At 37.1% G+C, this 18,128-nt stretch overlaps 2 protein-coding genes across 3 annotated transcripts; one reads left to right on the plus strand and one right to left on the minus strand.

Moving 5' to 3' along the window:
• Nucleotides 1-1,186: 1,186 nt before the first annotated feature.
• Nucleotides 1,187-4,274, plus strand: LOC121318443 (cytoskeleton-associated protein 4-like). Its single transcript, XM_041255128.1, has 2 exons — nt 1,187-1,691; nt 2,667-4,274. Exons 1-2 carry the CDS (start codon nt 1,389-1,391, stop codon nt 4,020-4,022), a joined length of 1,659 nt encoding a protein of 552 aa, XP_041111062.1. The 5' UTR covers nt 1,187-1,388; the 3' UTR covers nt 4,023-4,274.
• Nucleotides 4,275-7,623: 3,349 nt separating this feature from the next.
• On the minus strand, nt 7,624-16,235 carry LOC121318444 (inhibitor of nuclear factor kappa-B kinase-interacting protein-like). 2 transcript variants are annotated; one of them, XM_041255131.1, is made up of 3 exons: nt 15,663-16,220; nt 11,964-12,081; nt 7,624-8,892 (listed from the first exon to the last, which is right to left on the minus strand). In XM_041255131.1, the coding sequence occupies exons 1-3, from the start codon at nt 15,827-15,829 to the stop codon at nt 8,104-8,106; spliced, it is 1,074 nt and encodes a 357-aa protein (XP_041111065.1). In that variant the 5' UTR covers nt 15,830-16,220; the 3' UTR covers nt 7,624-8,103. The 2 variants fall into 2 exon arrangements, with proteins under 2 accessions (XP_041111065.1, XP_041111064.1); XM_041255130.1 differs by lacking the exon at nt 7,624-8,892 and adding an exon at nt 10,070-11,204 and having other exon boundaries at nt 15,663-16,235.
• Between the last annotated feature and the right edge of the window lie 1,893 nt (nt 16,236-18,128).

Below are 18,128 nucleotides of genomic sequence, written 5' to 3' on the forward strand. Positions count from 1 at the left end.
GTTGCCTATGCCAGGCATGTGATCAATCTGTATCCACATTTAAATAGTGACACTCCATAAAAAAAAAATATATATACTATAGTAGGCTACTGTTCAAAATCAATATAGTTTCCTGTACTTTACTGCGGTAATGCCATTGTATATTACAGTTCAAGATATAGTGTGTTTTGAAGGCATTGTGGTATTTTATATGGGACAACTCGCTCTTGGCCTCCAGTATACAAAAAACATTAATTTGGCACTATGTTGCACTGCATCAAATATTAAATATATTTTTCTGACTCATAGATCCTTATAAAAAGTGTACTTGTGCATACCTTGGTAAAAGCATATCAAAGTAACGCACATTAAACGCATACTGAACTCATAGCAAAGCACGGTGGATTAATCTTTGTCATAGTAAAGCAGGGAAAGACAACAAATACAGTACATTCATATTTTAAGCACGGCAAGATGTATATTATTAATATTACAAGTGGAATTTGGAGAGAGAGGTTCAACAGACTGGTATGGCTAGACCCAAAAAGAAATTCGCTGCATTTCCTCAAGCACGATTTGTGGGGGAGGGAGAGACATACGCTTATCCACACAACTGCCACGTATGAGGGTGGAGCTGGGCGAAGCTGGAAACATCAGCATGATGACGCAGCAAGCACTGCACTACTCGCTGCTTTCAGTAGGCTTGTATACATATGGATTTAGCTACAAAACTACCTTACGAGTTACATTTAAAAGCATCATATATACTGGCCAGTTACTCGTACAAATATGTCTTGTTCCAATCTATCATTTCTTTCAACACATCGATTTAATGGAAATTTGCTGTAGGCTAACTGTGCACTAACATTTTGAATGCACGCAGAAATTCTAACATACTGTTCTTAACAGACAGACCGGATGCAGATTTGTTTGACCTGATTGTAATAAACGTAAATATAGGCGTTCAAATAAGGAATTAAACCACACGATTAAGATTAAGAATTAAGCAAACGTGTTGTAACGATTAACATAAATGTTGAGGATTAAGGGGATGTGGGGCACTATGAGGTTTCGTTGTAAATTGGCGGGTATTTGCAAGTATCATGCCCACCCTTCTATAAACTATGTACCTCTCTCTCTTCCACACCCCGTCTAAATTCAGTTAAATTGGAAAACGCAGCACCCAAATTCCACAACGGGGTATTGATGCAAGGCAAATCAGATCGAGGGCTGCTGTAAAATCAGAGGTTCTGTTTCTTCTCACGCCCCTCCTCTACATTGCATACCTCAGCAAGAGGCTATCGAGAGCAGACGCTACCACGAATCCACTCATACAGCGCGTTTAACACGTTAGCACTGTGAAGCCAACATTTGTTGCTATTGCTTTGTAATACTAAAACATTTGCGCAATGTCAAGCGTAAAACAACGAAATAAAAACAATGCACAAGAAAGGGCATTTCATTCATCCTCTGATGACGTGGCAAAGAAGAGTTCCAAGGGTAGCAAAGGAGGCTCAACTAACACAGGCTCGGGAATCCTGGGCAAAGTTTTTACTATTGCGCTTTATTTGGCTCTGATATCTGCAGCTGGGTTTGCAGGGTACTACCTGCAAATAGTAATGGAACAAGTGAGCGAGATAAACAGCAGAAATGAGGAACGCTCTGCACAAGCCATGGAGCTGGTCAAGAGAGTGGAAACTGCCCTGCAGCAGGTAAGAATCTCATGGCATTTAATAATAATAATAAATATACCTTGGTAAAACAGTTTCAGTATTTCATTTATTAGGTATGATGGGTCATTTTCTGATTGGTTCCACGGTATTGGGCAGTTACATCGTATAAGTACACACACTCTTTGTACAACTCATGTACAGCTAAAGTGTAGACATTGTGCATTTGCTTTAGTTTCATTTGAGTGTATTGCAAATTGTTTAAATTAAGAAGTGCAATTACATTTTGCTGAGAGTTTAGTGTGAAGTTGGCTTGTATACTACAACAGTGTACCGGTGTAGTGTTAGAAAGTGGTACACTGTCAGAATGTGGGGGGGGGGTGCGGTGGGGTGGGGTGGGGTGGGGGATTTAAATGAGGTTGATGGTAAAAAGAAAAAAATAATTAGGATCAGGTCTGAGTCTGCATAAGGTCTGACTGCTCAACTATTCTAACAGGGCTAAAAACAATGGGTAGATTGTACTTTAAAAAGGCAAAGGTAGAAGCCAGGGGCCTAGCTACACAGTAGGTCAAGCCTCACAAAAAGGCTATCAAGGCAAATTAACTAACTCACCCCTCCAAGACAAGCTTGAGGTCTGCATTGTTTCTGACTGTAGATACAGTATGTATACATCTATATAGAGAAAAGCTTGGCTTAAAGGCCATCTCACAATTAAGGTTGATTTATTCCTGTTGATGGCAATATTAAGCCACCTTCAATATTAAGGACACTCCTATTATATTTAGCATTAAGGCCACCACCAGCAGCCCTGAATGTTAAATAATAAGTTAAATAATCTTTCTAATCAGACCCTCTGAAAACGAAACGCAACATGATTTTCAGATTTGAGTTAGATTAAAAAAAAAATATGTATCACTCGTTCTTTTTTGTACATAGGTACCAACTGTCATAACCATTGCTTCACTTACTATAGTTACAAGCACAGTGTTGTGTAATCTTACTATTCTATAATTTTAGGTGGATTTGCTGAAGATCACTGTCAGAAACTTTGACATCTCTTTAAAAGACACCAATAAAGAACTGGAAAGCACAAACAAAGCTGTCAGAAAAGGAGAAACAGAAACACGTCGCATTGAAGAAGTTCTTCATAAACTCCAAAATGAGATCCTCCAAGACCTATCCGATGGCATTCGAGATGTTAGAGAAGCCAGGGAGCGGGATTTCTCATCCCTTGAGCAAACAGTAGAAGAAAGATTAACAGAGTTAACAAAGTCAATAAACGATAATGTTTCAGTGTTTACAGAAGTGCAGGGTGTTACACAGAATGAATTACAAACCATCAAGTCAAAAATCGATGCAGTGGAAGATTTAGGTCTCCTTAAGGGTGAGCTGCTGGCAATTACAACTGCAGTGGCAGACTTAAGCACAGCCACTGAAGTCAAACAGGAGGCAATCGAATCCTTGAAGAATCAGGTAAGTTCTCTACAATCAGAAGTTCAAACTAGAAACCAAGAGGTTGCATCTACAGTTCAGGAGTTTGAGGAGCTTCAGGAGACAGTGCAGAGAACTGGAAGTTCTCTAAGAGAGCTTGTTTCTGAAGCAGAAACCTCTATCAAGTTTGTATCTGGAGAGGTTCAAGAACTGCAGGAAGGTCTCCAGCAGGTTAAAGCGAGCATCAACGAGCAGGAGCAAAATCTACTGGCCATGGCAACGTCTGGAGAGAAAACAGAGAGTTTGGAGTCCAGGTTAAAGGCTGTAGAAGAAAACACAGAGACCCTCATTGCATCAGCTAGCGAGCAGTCAGACAGCATGGAATCCATTTTTTCCAAGTATGACGCCCACAAAAGCATCTTATCTGCTTTAGAGAGGGATATTGAAAGCATCAAGTCATCTGTCTCCAAGAGAGATGACTTGGACTTGCAGAGTGCTGTGCAGAAAGTAACAGATGCACAAGAGTCCTTCATCAGCGATATTGAAATGTTGAAGAACAATCTGAGTGAACTTCAAATAGCAGCTGAAACTGCAGAGATCACCCAGAATGAGATCTTTGAGATCTTGGATAAGAGTCAGAAGCAACAAATACAGGAACACGAACTAAGGCTAGCAAAAGTTGAAGACACCCTTAAAACCCAGATGACAGAGGAAGGTGATCAGACAGTGCAAGCCAGTATTAATGGCTTGAAGTCTTCTTTTAGCCAGGCACAGAATGATCTCCAAATGCTGAGAACTGCGGTTGACAGTTTGGTGGCCTACTCAGTAAAGATTGAAACTAATGAGCAGGAATTAGTGTCTCTAAAGAATCTGATGGATGAAATGAACAGTGCTATGGATACACTGTCCAAAGAATTAGAAACTGTCCAGGGGAGAATTTAATGAACCCCGTACAACATTTGACAGCAAATATATTTACAATAGGATTAGATGAAATAGACTATTAGTGTTTAAATTGTGATAAACCATTCAACAGCACTGTAGGGTATTTTTTAAAATAAACTTGGAAGGTTCTTGTTTTGTGCATAAAAATAGAAATGAATGAAAATAATTTGTTTGTTTTTTTCTAATGATGTGATATTGCTGTTTGTGTTCCCACATTTTTCTATCAAAATAAAATTTTTAAAAACTTTTTTTCTTTTTTAGTATCTTTTGTAAACTATTTGTGGTTTTGTTCGTAATTATAGGACATATCTAGTACTTTAAAAAAAAAAATTATTTAGTAGTCGCCAATTATTTAAATTTTTATCCCAATTTAGAATGTGCAATTATTTTTAGCTCAGCTCACCGCTATCACCCCTTCACTGGGCGAAGATGAACACATGCTGTCGTCCCAAGCGTGTGCTGTCAGCTGACCGCTTCTTTACACACTTCAGGCACACCATGCAACCACCTCATAGCTACAGCGTCAGAGGACAACACAGTTCTGGGCAGCTTAAAGGCAAGCGCGCAGGCGTCCTGCCAGATCACATGGGTTCGCTGGTGCGCAGTAAACCGAGGACACCGTGGCCGACCTAAGACCTCCGCCCCCCGGGCAGCGCTTGGCCAATTGTGTGTCACCCCTTAGGAGCTTCCGTCCACGGTTGGCAGTGGAATAGCCTGGACTCAAACCGTTGACGTCCAGGCTATAGGGCGCATCCTGCACTCCACACAGAGTGCCTTTACCAGATGTGTCACTCGGGAGCCCATACCTAGAAATCTTTAATTATGTTTCAGAAATTACAAAATGGTTGTTCTATAATATCTTTCATGTCAAGATTTACGTGCATCCACTTGATTACAATATTACTATTTATCATTCCCTGACTAACTTACATTTACAGTAACCAAATCACATTCCACTCTCAGTGACTAAAGCATAGCTATTTTTTGGTGTTACAATATTTTGACTAAGGTCGATATCATTTGTATTTTCTGTGCAGTCTGGAAATGCATAAATAATATCCTTAATGTTCTTCTAATACCTTTTTATATAGCATATTTTAAAACTATAAAGTATATGTATATATTTGGGTCAGCTGTGTGTATATATTTACAGCATTATCAGAGTGGGTTTAAAACTATTGAAAGAAAGCTTCCTCATGTAGCTATTAGGGCAGTAAAACATATTACACTTTAAGACAATTTTTATGCCAACTAATTGAAGTATATATCTTCTCATAAGTTAATGTTGTCGCTTGTACTTTGCACAGGGGAAATATTGGAAGGAAATGTCACATTCCTGTACAACTAATTGCTTGAACAGCTGCCAGAAAAAGTTGCCTTGTGTTACATCATCCTTATGGACTACAAAATGGATACTACCAGATGCTGTTATGTCTGCTATTACAATTACCATACTTGCAAATACTTTTCTTTGACACCCATTGGAAGTTGAGTCTCAAACTGTATTACTACTGTACAGTACAGTACTTATAAAGGTATGTGGTACTGCAAAGGCTGTATGATCCACATTAGACTACTGTTAAAGCTGATAATACTTACGGGAGAGGTGGTGCTTTTGCTTCTAGTTATAGTGGGTGAATTGTTCAAACTGTGATTGTTTGCAGATGTCCAAAATGAACATAAAAAAAGTGTCTCAGATTTTTTAAGACAGTACAGTATTGCCCAGGGGTTACTTAACTGTGGAGCAGATCAGTAAATCTTGAACAAGGATGCATTTAAGGGGCATTCAGAGCTATTAGTTATATAGAAAAGTAGATCAACATGACCTGTGTCTAATATTTGCATATGTTAAAAAAAACATTTGCAATACAGACAGATGCACAAATACCCCCTATACCCCAAGATTCTGATACTCTAAATAGCTGTTTCCAAAGTATGTGCAGATCAAGCTTTCTCACAATTGAATTAGTGCTGCTATAGATGTGTAATAGTTTACTGTGCCATTCAGACACACACAAAACAGGGATATACCCCTAGACTATGATACTCTTAACTACATATTGTAGTGCTAAATATTGTCATTTGTAAGTATAATTGGATAAGGTGTTCTCTAACTATACGTACAAATGGAAATGTGATATACAGACAGACAGGAAAACTCTATTTCCCAGATTAAGACAGACTCAGAACTTCTGTTAAATACTGCAAGGTCCTTTGCAAACTCCATCACAAGGGACAAGGGGTTCGTGTAGCTCTATCTTAAAATGTGTGTGACAGGATAGCGTCACAGCCCAAGGTGTTACCAGCAGGCTGCAGTTAAGCGCTGTTGCGCACATTTAATGAACAAAAATAACACAAAAACAAACAGGCACAAGGGCCAAAATAAAAGGTTAACCAAAATACACAAATGTACAAAAACTGCTGTCGGGCAGGGCATTGAACAGATCTCCCCACACAGATCAAAAACTCACAAAACAAACTTTTATTTTTATATATATATATATATATATATATATATATATATATATATATATATATATATATATAGCCACTCCCCAATTAGCATCAATTACCTAATTGGGGAATGGCCACACCTGTGATTGCTGGCAGGGATAGATTTAACCCCATCCCTGCCAACCTTACATTGCCCCACACACATTACATACAGGGGCAGGGCTTATGCCCTGCCACAGTGTGAGACAAGTGTGACATGCAGACAGACAGACTGACATATAGGCAGTCTCCACATACCACAAGAGAGATTACAATACAATGATAATTCATGCTGAAGAAGGTCCTTGGCATGTTTCATCACCTACCTTGAAGGCCCATTGCACATTTTGCCAGTTAGATATGCAGTTCAATACAGAGCACAAAACGCTAGTGTGACAGATGTATAGGAAATGCATTGTTAGGGGTGGATTACAAGGCCACTTGCAGAAAGTTGTTGTATCCATGACAATAAGGCTAAGGACATTATTTTGTGAACCCTGAGAGATGACCCTCAACTAACTGTCATAGTCTTAGAAAGGTATCTCACAAGCATGTGATTTGCACACAAAGTGGAAATCAACGTAAGCCGACAGCAAGAACACAGCCATGTGAAACAGACTGAGCATCCAGGGAACAGCTACTGTATAGACACGCTGCACAGAAGTAAAAGCCTGATCTCAGTGATGTGTTAACTGAGCTGATTGTCTGCATGACTGTTTAAATCAATACAGATGTCAGCCAATGTTTAATTTGTATGTCCACTTCAATAACAAAACACACAAATGACTACTCATATTTAGTTTGAGCAAAACATAATGCTCTTCTAGTTGTTTGCAGCCAGAACAACAACTGAAGTTAAACTTCACTTAAGCAGCATAAAACAGGGGTAAAGCACAGTGCAATTCAGTTGCACTTTAATTCTACACAATACTGCACATTTGAACTAACAGCTACAGGGGTTCCACGATAACAAGGTTTTCAACAAATTTTCCCATAGACATTCTGACATCTAGTTTTTATTACAAAAATACAAATGGAATAAACATATTTTGTTCACCGCAAAAAAAAAAAAAAAAAAAGACACCTGAGATTTTAAAATAAATAATTGATTTACACAGCAATCTTTTATTTACTGTTTGACACAATTAACATTGGGGGTATGCCAGCTGTGGACATTATTATGAGGAATTAAACAGCAGGCACTTTGACAATCAGTCAGATTACTACCTGTACCATACAACATTATTATTTCAGGGCATCAAGGCCATTACTTTAATGGCCATTGTTGTAAAACAGTAAAACTAAAACAACAAAGATTTTCTATGCAGACTACATAATTTCTCCATGAAATCTGTTTTTGCTTCCCACATTTAAGGGAATATATATATATGTGTGTGTGTGTGTGTGTTTTCAAACACTCAGGTGCTTAGGAGGCCATATGGGAGTACCGTATTTACTTAGAAACATTTTAAAACTGATTTTGAAGTTCCAAGCATACTTTAAAAGGAATAGTCTAAAGGGGGATTTGTGTTTTTTGTTTAATTTTGAGTTGATTCTAGTCAATCCAAACAATCCAACAGAATGCTTATTCTGAAGGTTGGCTTGTCTGAGAATGAATATCACGAACTTCTGGCACCTCCGTAAGCTGTTGTTTTACATTGTGGAGCTCTGTTTTAACAACAGTTAAATTGGAAAAGGTCTCTTTCAGTAAAGCAATATCCTGCTCCTTTCGTAAGAGATCAGAAGCCAGTCTGCCGATCCTAAAGGTCAGGTCACTCACCCGGGGCTCCAACAGGGCAAAGTCCTTTCTGATGGAAAACACTTTGGGTTTCAAGTCATTAGCAAATGTCACTGTCCTTACCAGCCTAGCTCTTCCGCTCTCCAGACTTAAAAGTCGGTCTGTCAGTTTGCCATCTTCAGCCTTCAGTTCGGCATATTTCTTCTTGAGAAAGTCAATCTTATTAGCATTCCTGCTTGTGGAACTCTTCAGCTCAGTCATTCGGTTGATGCTGCCTGCCAGCAGGTCACCAATCTTCTGAACCATCATTTTTTCTGCTTGTTTCACCTTCTCTTCCAGTACCTGTGTAGAATCTGCCAATGCCAACACATCCGACTCCAAACCAGATATGCGTCGGACGTCAGTCTTCACCGCAGACACCTTCATAGACATGTCTTTAGCAATGGAGGCAGTGCTTCGCTCTGTCTTCCCAACAGCCCTAGAGAGAGCCGTCAGGTTTTCCTGCAGCTCAGCTTGCTTCTCTGTAATGTTGGATGACCACTTTTTTAGTTGTTCAATGTCTCCTTCCAGATTTTCTACTTGAGCGAGTAGAGGATGGTCTCTTATTTTAATCATGAGCGCTTGGGTATTTTCAAACTACACGAAAAAAAGAAAAACAGTATTTTTTATTCAAAATGTCAAACGTTAACAAAATACTACATGGAGAAAAGAAAGAGCAATGCTAGTTTCTAACTTTGTAGGCTTTGTATGTAAATGTACTAAATAAAATTGATAGTCCATAACTGGTTTTAAAAACAAAACAAAAAGCAATGACGTTAGTATCTGGTAAGTTCATTCAGTGATTAGGTCAGGAACAAATTAAAACAGATTTTTTTTTTTTTTTTTTAAATAGTGTTGTACTCGAACGACGAAAAACAAAAATGTTTTTCGTTTTTTTTACAAAAGAAGGGTCCTCTATAAGTGAAAGGTCCCAATAAAATGGGACTGGAGTGTTGGATCCTCGTTCGGTCTTCACTGATCACATATGACATTTTTGGAAGGCCAAGTCTTCAAATTTATTAATGTTTGTCCTTTATGCTGTGTCACCGTGTTTCGAGACCGAAGAGCTATTAGTTAGTTTAATTTTATTTTTATGGTTTTGTGAATGAAATCTAATTTTTTTTATATTTATTTTAGATCTTTGACTTCGTATGTATTTTGTATGAATGTCTCTGAATTTTGTTTTTACCAAATAAAGATGTAACATTTGTCGGAAATAAAATAATAAAATAAACGTTTTTCATATCATCAAGTGCCATAGATATATGGTTTACAATCTCGAGGTTTTTGCCGTATTTTTTTAAGATTTTTAATTTCGACACTATGGTTCCCTAGTTAAATTGTTCTTAATCAGTCTTTTCCTTAATCATCTCAAACATATATATATATATATATATATATATATATATATATATATATATATATATATATATATATATATACACACACACACACACACACACACACACACACACACACACACAACTTCAACTGTTGTTTCTTGCCGTGCCTTGTTGATAAGAGAAATAACAATTCAAGGGAAATAACAAGCAGAGCTGCAAGAGTAAATAGTAAAGATCAAATACATGTGGCATACATGTATTGTAAGGATTTCAAGCCATATATTGTTTGTTTTGTAGTTAAACATGTTTCATATAGGATGTGCAAACAATATATACATGCCTAATTGGGTAGAAAAGATTTAGTGAGATTTACATTTTTAAAAGATTTATTTTTAAAAAAATAAAATTACAGTTTATGCTCTATACGTTCTGTTTTTTTTTTATTCAGTACAGGTAAATTAGTTGATGGATTACATAAAAAAAAAAAAAAAAAACAATAAAATGCAGTAAACTATGGAGTCCCAGAGGGGACATGAGAGAAAAAAATAAATATATCTTGTGCGCATGACTGAATATCCTGTGGCTATGAGATAGTATCTTGTGTGCATGACTTACTGTCTCATGGCCATGATATACCTTAGATATTAAGACGTGCGTATGTCCCCTCCTGGGCTTCGTAATACACATTCTTACTGAATGATAACAGAGAAATAACAGTGGCATTTACAATATATCACTTTACTGATATCAATTTTAAAGCTCAGTGTTCAGTTCTTCCTGGATTACTGGCATTTCTTTTTGGGCTCTATCAAATTCCTTCACCGTTTCTTTCAAAACTCTCAAGTCATTTGCTAATTTCAGAATGCTATTATCAACCTGCAGGATGTCTAGACCTTTCTTTATTTCCAAGATCTCAGATACAACTTTAAGCATATTGTCCTCCATGTTGAACACCTGTAAGGTCAGGTCCTCTATCTTCTTCTCTGTGTTTATCAGTTCAGAAGACATCTTGAGAATGGAGGTTACAGCGTTCTCCACAGTTGGGAGTTGCTCCTCACACATTTCCATTTTTGGCTGGTAGTCTGCAAGCTTCTCCATCAGCTCTGAATCTTTGTTGACCATCACCAGCCCCTGCTCCTCCAGTTTCTGTATCTGTCTTGTGTTCCAGTCCAATTGCTTTTTAAATTCCACCACTTCTTCATCTTCATTGCGCTGAAGAACCCTTGAATTTCTCTTGGTGCTGTCCTCCAAGTCTTCCAAAGCCACAGAAAGCGTCTTCAAGTTCTTCTCGGCCTCATCGATCTTATTGGTTACCTTGTTGTGTATGACTCTGGTTTCAGACTTCAGGTTCCCAATATCCAGGTTGATTTGGTCCAAGCTGTTCTTCCAGAGGTCTGTCACATTTTGAAAGCGTTCATTTATGTCTTGCATGTTTTGCGATACTGACCGTTCTCTGTCTTGCATGACGTTTATCATGGTTTGCAGAACAGAGACGTCACGCTCCAACGTGGTTACCAAGGAGACGGAGGAAAGGGCTTCATGAAGATCTTCTTCAGAGGACTCGAGCTGCATCCACAACATAAAACATGTAGTTTTTGTCTACCTCAATGGCATAATTTCAATCATAAAAGCACCCAATATGGCAACTGCAATATACTTAAGAAAATCACTTTTAAACATTTATCAGGTTAGAGACTCCATTGTACTGTACTTGCTGTTAATCACAAAACCCTTATGATCAGATGGCAGAGCCTGTCCATAAAACAATATATAGTGTGAAAAGCTACAGCTTACAAGTTCAAATGCATCCACCTGTACAGACTAGTAGGCTTTGTTTACAGAACTCTCAGGGTACCTTATCCTAAATAAACAACCTACAATGATGGTAAAAAAAAAAAAAAGTTTAGGGTTTTTAAAGTTATCTATTTACCCACTTGGTTGGTGAATGTGTTTACATTGTCCTCTCAGTGTATGCTTACCGTTTCAGAGAAGAGTGAATTGTTTAAAATAGACAATGTCACATGTAACCACAGGGGTCTGTTTATGGTCATTCCAAGTCACTCCTATTCATTTATTCCTGCACAGCTTGCTCTCATGATCGTTTGCGGAACACTTTCCTTCACTGTTTCTTCCCTTTTTCTGGTAAATGATGAACAATCATAAACTATTCTGGGATGCAGGGTCCATTGGAGAAGTATCATGCTAAAGCCTGTACAACAGTTACATGCTTCCCAATTATCAACCATTCAGAAGCAATTTCTGTTGGAATAGTGAGTATGCAATCAAATCCCTTTAAAACACAACTTTAAGGGACCTGCAGTTTACCTTTTTAGAAACTTGGTTGATTTCATTTTCCAGACTCTGGATATCCCTAGTTTTCTTGTATAACTCATTGTACTTTTCTTCCACATCTGCAAATTTTGTGGCTTGCTGCAACACAAACCTGAAATTTAAAAGGGAAGGCCATTTTTAATATATCATAAAGCTCACTGAATGAGTTTAGTGAATGAGAATCTCTGCCATTCGCATTCATTTGAACTTCAAACTCTACCATCCTTCCACAACACAGCACGGTACATTGTGAATAAACATTATAGAGGGTGAAGGTACAGTATAGCCACAGAAGTCTGTTGCCCAAAAAATGACTGATTTGGTTAAAGAGCTTATAACGGACTTTATTTAATTAAAATCCAGCAGCTGGACTCCTCTAATACCATCCACTCTTAAATATCCTCTGCATTATTTGAGCCCAGATGTAATCCTGAGATCATTTTCTTTGGGATATGCAGTGCATACTGTGTGAAACATAAAAATATATTTAGCTTTCTCCCACGAAAACTTTTCAGAAAAGGCAGAGATGCTCTGGCAACCGAATTGGTCTTCTTTACTTGAGCCTTGTGTGCTTATTATTTTTTTTTATTCTGTAGTAGTGCCTTTAATTCAGCAATTATGCATATTACAGCTGGAATGTAGTTTAGCAGCAACAGTTCCATACACCACTTTGCCACGTTTCATCACTTGATAGGATTAACCCTATGTCATAGTACACTAATCCACAGATCCTCATTAGCCAATTTAACTTCATTCAACCACCTCTAATTCACTCATCATTTTACTAAAGGTTATGGATATATCGGTACAGAGGTCTGTCAAAATGACCATACCTTAGTCAGTTACTTCACTTTATCACTGAAAGATTAATTAATTTCTAAATTTCAAATACAGTAGCAAAGCCTCAGACAGTCGCTTACCCAAAACTTAAAGGTGACCAGACGTCCCGTTTTGGACAGGTCACTCAAACTTTTAGAACACCGGTCCCAGTGTCCCCAGAACGTTTCTTGGGACGTTCATTTCGTCCAGTTTTTTTTCCCCCAGAGCATGGTAACAGAGTATTGTATTTTCATGCAGGCTGCTATGTTGCTACCGTATCTTACAGTACCACGACACTTGATGTGACTAAAGGGAAGGTTGAACAACCAGTAGCATTAAAAAGCGGCTGTACAGCGGCGTGCAAATCTCAATTACTGAGCAGCCAACGTTCACATTTGCAACCAATCACAGAGAATTGAGGGTGGATTTATCCAGGTTTCTAAAACTAACTGTCGGCTGTCCTCGTCTCGCTGACCTTAGAGGTTAGACTACTTTCTTCGAACAATAACGGCTCATACAGGTACCACTGCATTGTGTTATAGGCGACAATTGCAGAAATCAACGCTGTCATGTCACATCACCGTGCCATGTTTACAATGCAGTGCAAGGAAGCTTGTCGTGGTTTAAACACTTTGGGGTAGATGTAGGCTACTAAGATGGTCCAGTCGCAGTGCAAACATACCGCAGCTTGCATTTTCATTACGACAATTCGCAAAGTGCACCTTTTGTCGTATGTACCAAGAAAAATATGTTAATGAAGAGAGCCGCAATATACTAATTTAAATATTATTTGCGTCATTTTAGCGAGACTTGCGCTACATTTTTCCAACAAAAATAGGGGCAACTGAGTTGTGGTTTGCTGCAGCAGAGGGTGTCTGAAGGATAACGTCTATACATGCAAGGCTGCAAGAATCAAAATAGCATTGTTTTTGTTAAACGTAAACGTCACTTGTACAATTCAGTCATCTGCATTCTGTTCTGTCTTCATTATATATAAATGAAAGGCAGTTTAATCCCATCAGATTCTATAGTGGGGCCCCAACCTTCACCCCAAAATGGCTTTTCATAATCATACAGTGGCCCTTCGCTAAACCGCACGTGTTTGTCCGACATAAGGAGATGTCAGGTTTAAAAACAACATAAAATCACACACACATACATTTACATCATTGCGCTAAAATAACGCTAATGTGTTTTGGGTACGATACACATTACATTGTGTAAAAAATATAAATCTGTACAGTAGGCCTACACAGTACAGTAAAATCAAATGAATAGCTTATCTCGCGCACTTTTTTGTATTTTAGCCTACTGGTAACACAAAATAAATCATGCTGCTGCATTGTACACATTAGTGTACAATATTAATAAAAGATTATTTTTAATTGAAACAATTATTTTAGTTTTTTTTATTATTATTATTATTATTATTATTATTATTATTATTATTATTATTATTATTAACTTGTATACTTAGTAGCCTAGTCAATTAACACACAAATCATGGTCCTATGCAGATGCTCCAAATGAGCTGGCGGGATTAGTGCCACATGTGCGCAGTCTATTGCTCACAGCATGCTGGGAAAACCAGAAATGCCATAGAAATTTGTTTTCAAGGCTTGTAAGTACATCCTGACTTTAGTGAAAATTAGGTACTTGGGTTTTCGTCTCAAAAATACATTGAGCACAACTGGAAATACACGAGAAAAAGCGGACTGGGAAACGCCAGCAACAATTGCGACTGTTTAAAACATGCTTTCAAAAGTTCTTAACAAATTAGTGCAATTGTAAGTGTCGCAATTGCCCGCAGCTTCAGTACATCTCATTATAACATTTTTGATCCCTCACTATCTCCACCCTGTTTTTAAGAATTTCTGCAGGAACGCCCAGAATTACATAGGCTGAAGAGCAAACAGAACTATAAAATGATGCTAACAGGGTTGCGTTTGTTTAATACATTTCACGCTACACTTCCCACTGGTTTGCAACGATTGCGACTGATGCAACACTTTAGTATATCTACGCCTCGTTTATTAAAATAGCCCATCACAACAATAGGAGTGACTTTAAAATACAACAAATGTATCTGGAAACACATTTTCTGTTTAAATATGTCTATATTCACTTTCAGTTTTCCACAGGTAACCCTCTAAGAAACGTATTTGATAAATAATACAAAATAACTTAAGAACTAGTTATTTTCACATTTGTGAAATTTATGTTGTAAAATATTTTACAAGTTTCAGATTTCTATTTCTTTATACATTTTATGTTGTTTTTAGCAATGAAAACACGTGTTTCAGGTCGCCAAGTGCCAATTTAATTTATTTAAAAAAAAGACAAGGAGTACTGTATGCGATAAATATGGTTAAAACAATTACAAAAAACGAACCACGTCCTCGTTTCATTTGACCTTTCTTTTTAAATATCTAAATACGCTGCTTTAGAGATAAATCTATTTTTAATTTGGTGACCCCTTATTTTTATTTCTGTGTTAAATCTATACAGAAATATACGTTACCCTGCAAAGTTTAAGAAAAATGAGACAATGGATTACTTGTGTTGAATAATTTTATCTGTTGTATACGTGTGATAGCTATACAAGGTATTTTATAGGCCTATTTTACTTTATCACAACTATTAGTTTAACAGAAAAACAACACAATGATAAAAACATGTTTTCCCTCTGCATTCACTTTCAGTATGATATTCGATCAAACATCACAATACTGGTCACCTTACCAAAACTACAAGTCCCTCTATACTAATATGCGGAGAGGGGTGCACAGGTACAACGTAGACAGTGGCTGTATTTTACACCATTTGTTTTATTGAAAAGGGGATATGTATTCTACATTTAACAATACAACTTACCAAGTAAGTGCAAGAGTCACAATTAAAGATAAAAGACAAGTTACTGTCTTTATGTCCACTCCATTTTTCACTTTTTCATCTTTCAGTTTCGTCGTCTCTTCTGTTTCTTCTTTTTGTTTACCTGACGGTGTAGTTTTCTTCTTTTGTTTCACCTCATTGCTGGGCATTTTGATAACACAGGGGTGTATGTATACTCGTTACTTCCTCTTGCCCTAAATACACTCCGGAAAGGTTTTAGGAAGAAAGCTCCATAGCCTTGGGAAATGGACTAACCCAAACCGCTAATTTAATATACATTGATAAATAAATACAAAAGTTGCTAATTGCGTTTACAACTTGATTCGCGTAAACGTTTTCCTCATTAGTTGCCCGAATAACACAAGTACACAATGAATAAGGATTCTTTCATTTAAATTATCTTCAAGCCTAGGACATAAGCAATGGAAGTTTCCGAGAAGATCTGGAATTTTGGGAAGGTGTACACGCGTCACTTCTGGGATGGGACTGTTGAGAACACAAGATACATGAATATGATAAAGTACAAACAAACAAAAAATACAAAAGTCGCTTAGAGAAAACTTTCTTTTCAAAACCCAGTCAGTTAAAAAAAAAAGTTAGGTCTGGTTGGAAAGAAAACGTTACTGCAGCATACTACTGCAAATAGTTTGCAACGTCGTCACAAATCTCAATTCTGCAGCTTCAGTCCTTGTATTGGCTGGGCAGAATTCATGAGCTTTTTTTAGCGCATAATACATTAGGCAATACCAAAATGAATAACAATGATACTAGCAGTTGTATTGACATTAAGACAACGAAATGGTTAGTGTCTTTCAGAGGGTAATATATTCTACGACTTATTTAATATTTATGTTACAAAACTATAAAATAATTTATATACAGGAAGAACATCTTTAACAGCTTCCTTTATGTCTTGTGGAACAAACAGCAAATGCTGCCCCCTAGAGTCTCTTACTGTGTCACAGTGAGAGGGCTCAAACTTTTACCGTCTGTGGTAGAATTTCACCCTGTAGGGGAAATGTGGAAGGCGAGTCTTTGAACCTTCCTACTCGCCAACACGAGATGGTTATTCCTAGTATACTGTATATGGGTATGTATGGCCATAAAACTTCACACTAACCTTGTAGCAACATCAGAACTCAATTTAAACATTCCAGCAACCTTGTTAAACGGCTGCGTGTCAGTGGGAACCAAGTAACAGTTTTGTTTTTAAGAAAATTACATTGTATTGTACACCCTCAAGTATTGCTAGGTATTTTATATGCACTGGTTAACAATGATACGGAATGCTAAGCGTTGGAAGATGAACAAGCAGTAACCTACGAATTTGTATTTAAAAACAGAATTAAATCTACCATTGTTAATAACAGTAAGAACAAGTCAAATCCACTAAGACAGCCCTGTAGATATCAGAACACAGTCATGTAGGCTATGCTTACAGCAAAATAATAACTTGTAAAATGCTTTTTAAAAATGAAAAACAGTAAGTATCATTATCAAAAATAGTGTATTATTTAAATCTCAAACTTGTACATTGTTAATACAACATGTTAAAATACACTAACAGGTTTGTATCTGGCCTACTTTCAGCACGCTTAATTATCAAAACTTAACAGCTGCATTAAGCAAATATGCATTACAGGTAGGTCTACCTTAAATTACATTTTCTATTATTTATTAATCCTGAGAGTCACTTTCATCGCTGTCACCTATTAGCAGTTCATTACGCTCAAGATCATGCTCATCTTCCTCAGCTTCAATGGCAATGACAGAGACCCAGCGTTTATTTACAATTTGCCAGCAGACCCGGCGTGTATTGGAGACAGGCAATTATTTGAAGTTTTACGGTACACTGTACATACATGCTTTATATAAAAGTAGATCCGTACAGTACCATGTGGTTGCTGCTGCTTTAACTATTATTTATAAACAAAAACTAGAAAAACACTTATTACATAAATGCTCCCAATGCCAGGTTGTTGGATGGTAGTAGTGTATAAATTACTTCTAAATTAAAAGAAAGAAAAAAAAAAAAAACTCTGGATACTTTGGACTTCAGCTTTTATTATTTTTATTTTCAATGTACAACTGAAACAAAAACCATTTGAAATGTGGGTTTACTACAAGTTACAAATAAACCATTGAAATAACTCTGGTTTGCTGCTTTTTCTTTCAGATTAAAAAGGCACTTCTCTCTTTGCTTGAGTCTTCTGAAAAACATATGTAAACATCACTTGTACTGTACTAGGTATCAGATACACTGTTTGTGAACAAAAGCCCACCTTAAGTCTCTTGAGTCAAAAAAGTATCCCCATAGTCTTCCTAAAATCCAAGTTGATGATTCCAAGAGTGGTGTATCAAGTGATATTAAAACATACTTTAGTAAATGTCAAAATAATTGCATTATGGTTGTTTTTCTTCATAAGCCTTCATTAAAACAGCCATAAA

Source organism: Polyodon spathula, chromosome 7 (assembly GCF_017654505.1).
Source record: "Polyodon spathula isolate WHYD16114869_AA chromosome 7, ASM1765450v1, whole genome shotgun sequence".
Taxonomy (NCBI): domain Eukaryota; kingdom Metazoa; phylum Chordata; class Actinopteri; order Acipenseriformes; family Polyodontidae; genus Polyodon; species Polyodon spathula.

Bases quoted from the DNA above. Each gene is read 5' to 3' on its own strand.
- LOC121318443 (XM_041255128.1), top strand. From the start codon at position 1,389: ATGTCAAGCGTAAAACAACGAAATAAAAACAATGCACAAGAAAGGGCA. The intron at 1,692-2,666 runs GTAAGAATCTCA...CTATAATTTTAG, and splicing joins TGGAAACTGCCCTGCAGCAG to GTGGATTTGCTGAAGATCAC.
- LOC121318444 (XM_041255130.1), bottom strand. From the start codon at position 15,829: ATGCCCAGCAATGAGGTGAAACAAAAGAAGAAAACTACACCGTCAGGT. The intron at 12,082-15,662 runs GTAAGTTGTATT...TTTAAATTTCAG, and splicing joins GTGACTCTTGCACTTACTTG to GTTTGTGTTGCAGCAAGCCA. The intron at 11,205-11,963 runs GTAAACTGCAGG...TTGTGGATGCAG, and splicing joins TCAACCAAGTTTCTAAAAAG to CTCGAGTCCTCTGAAGAAGA.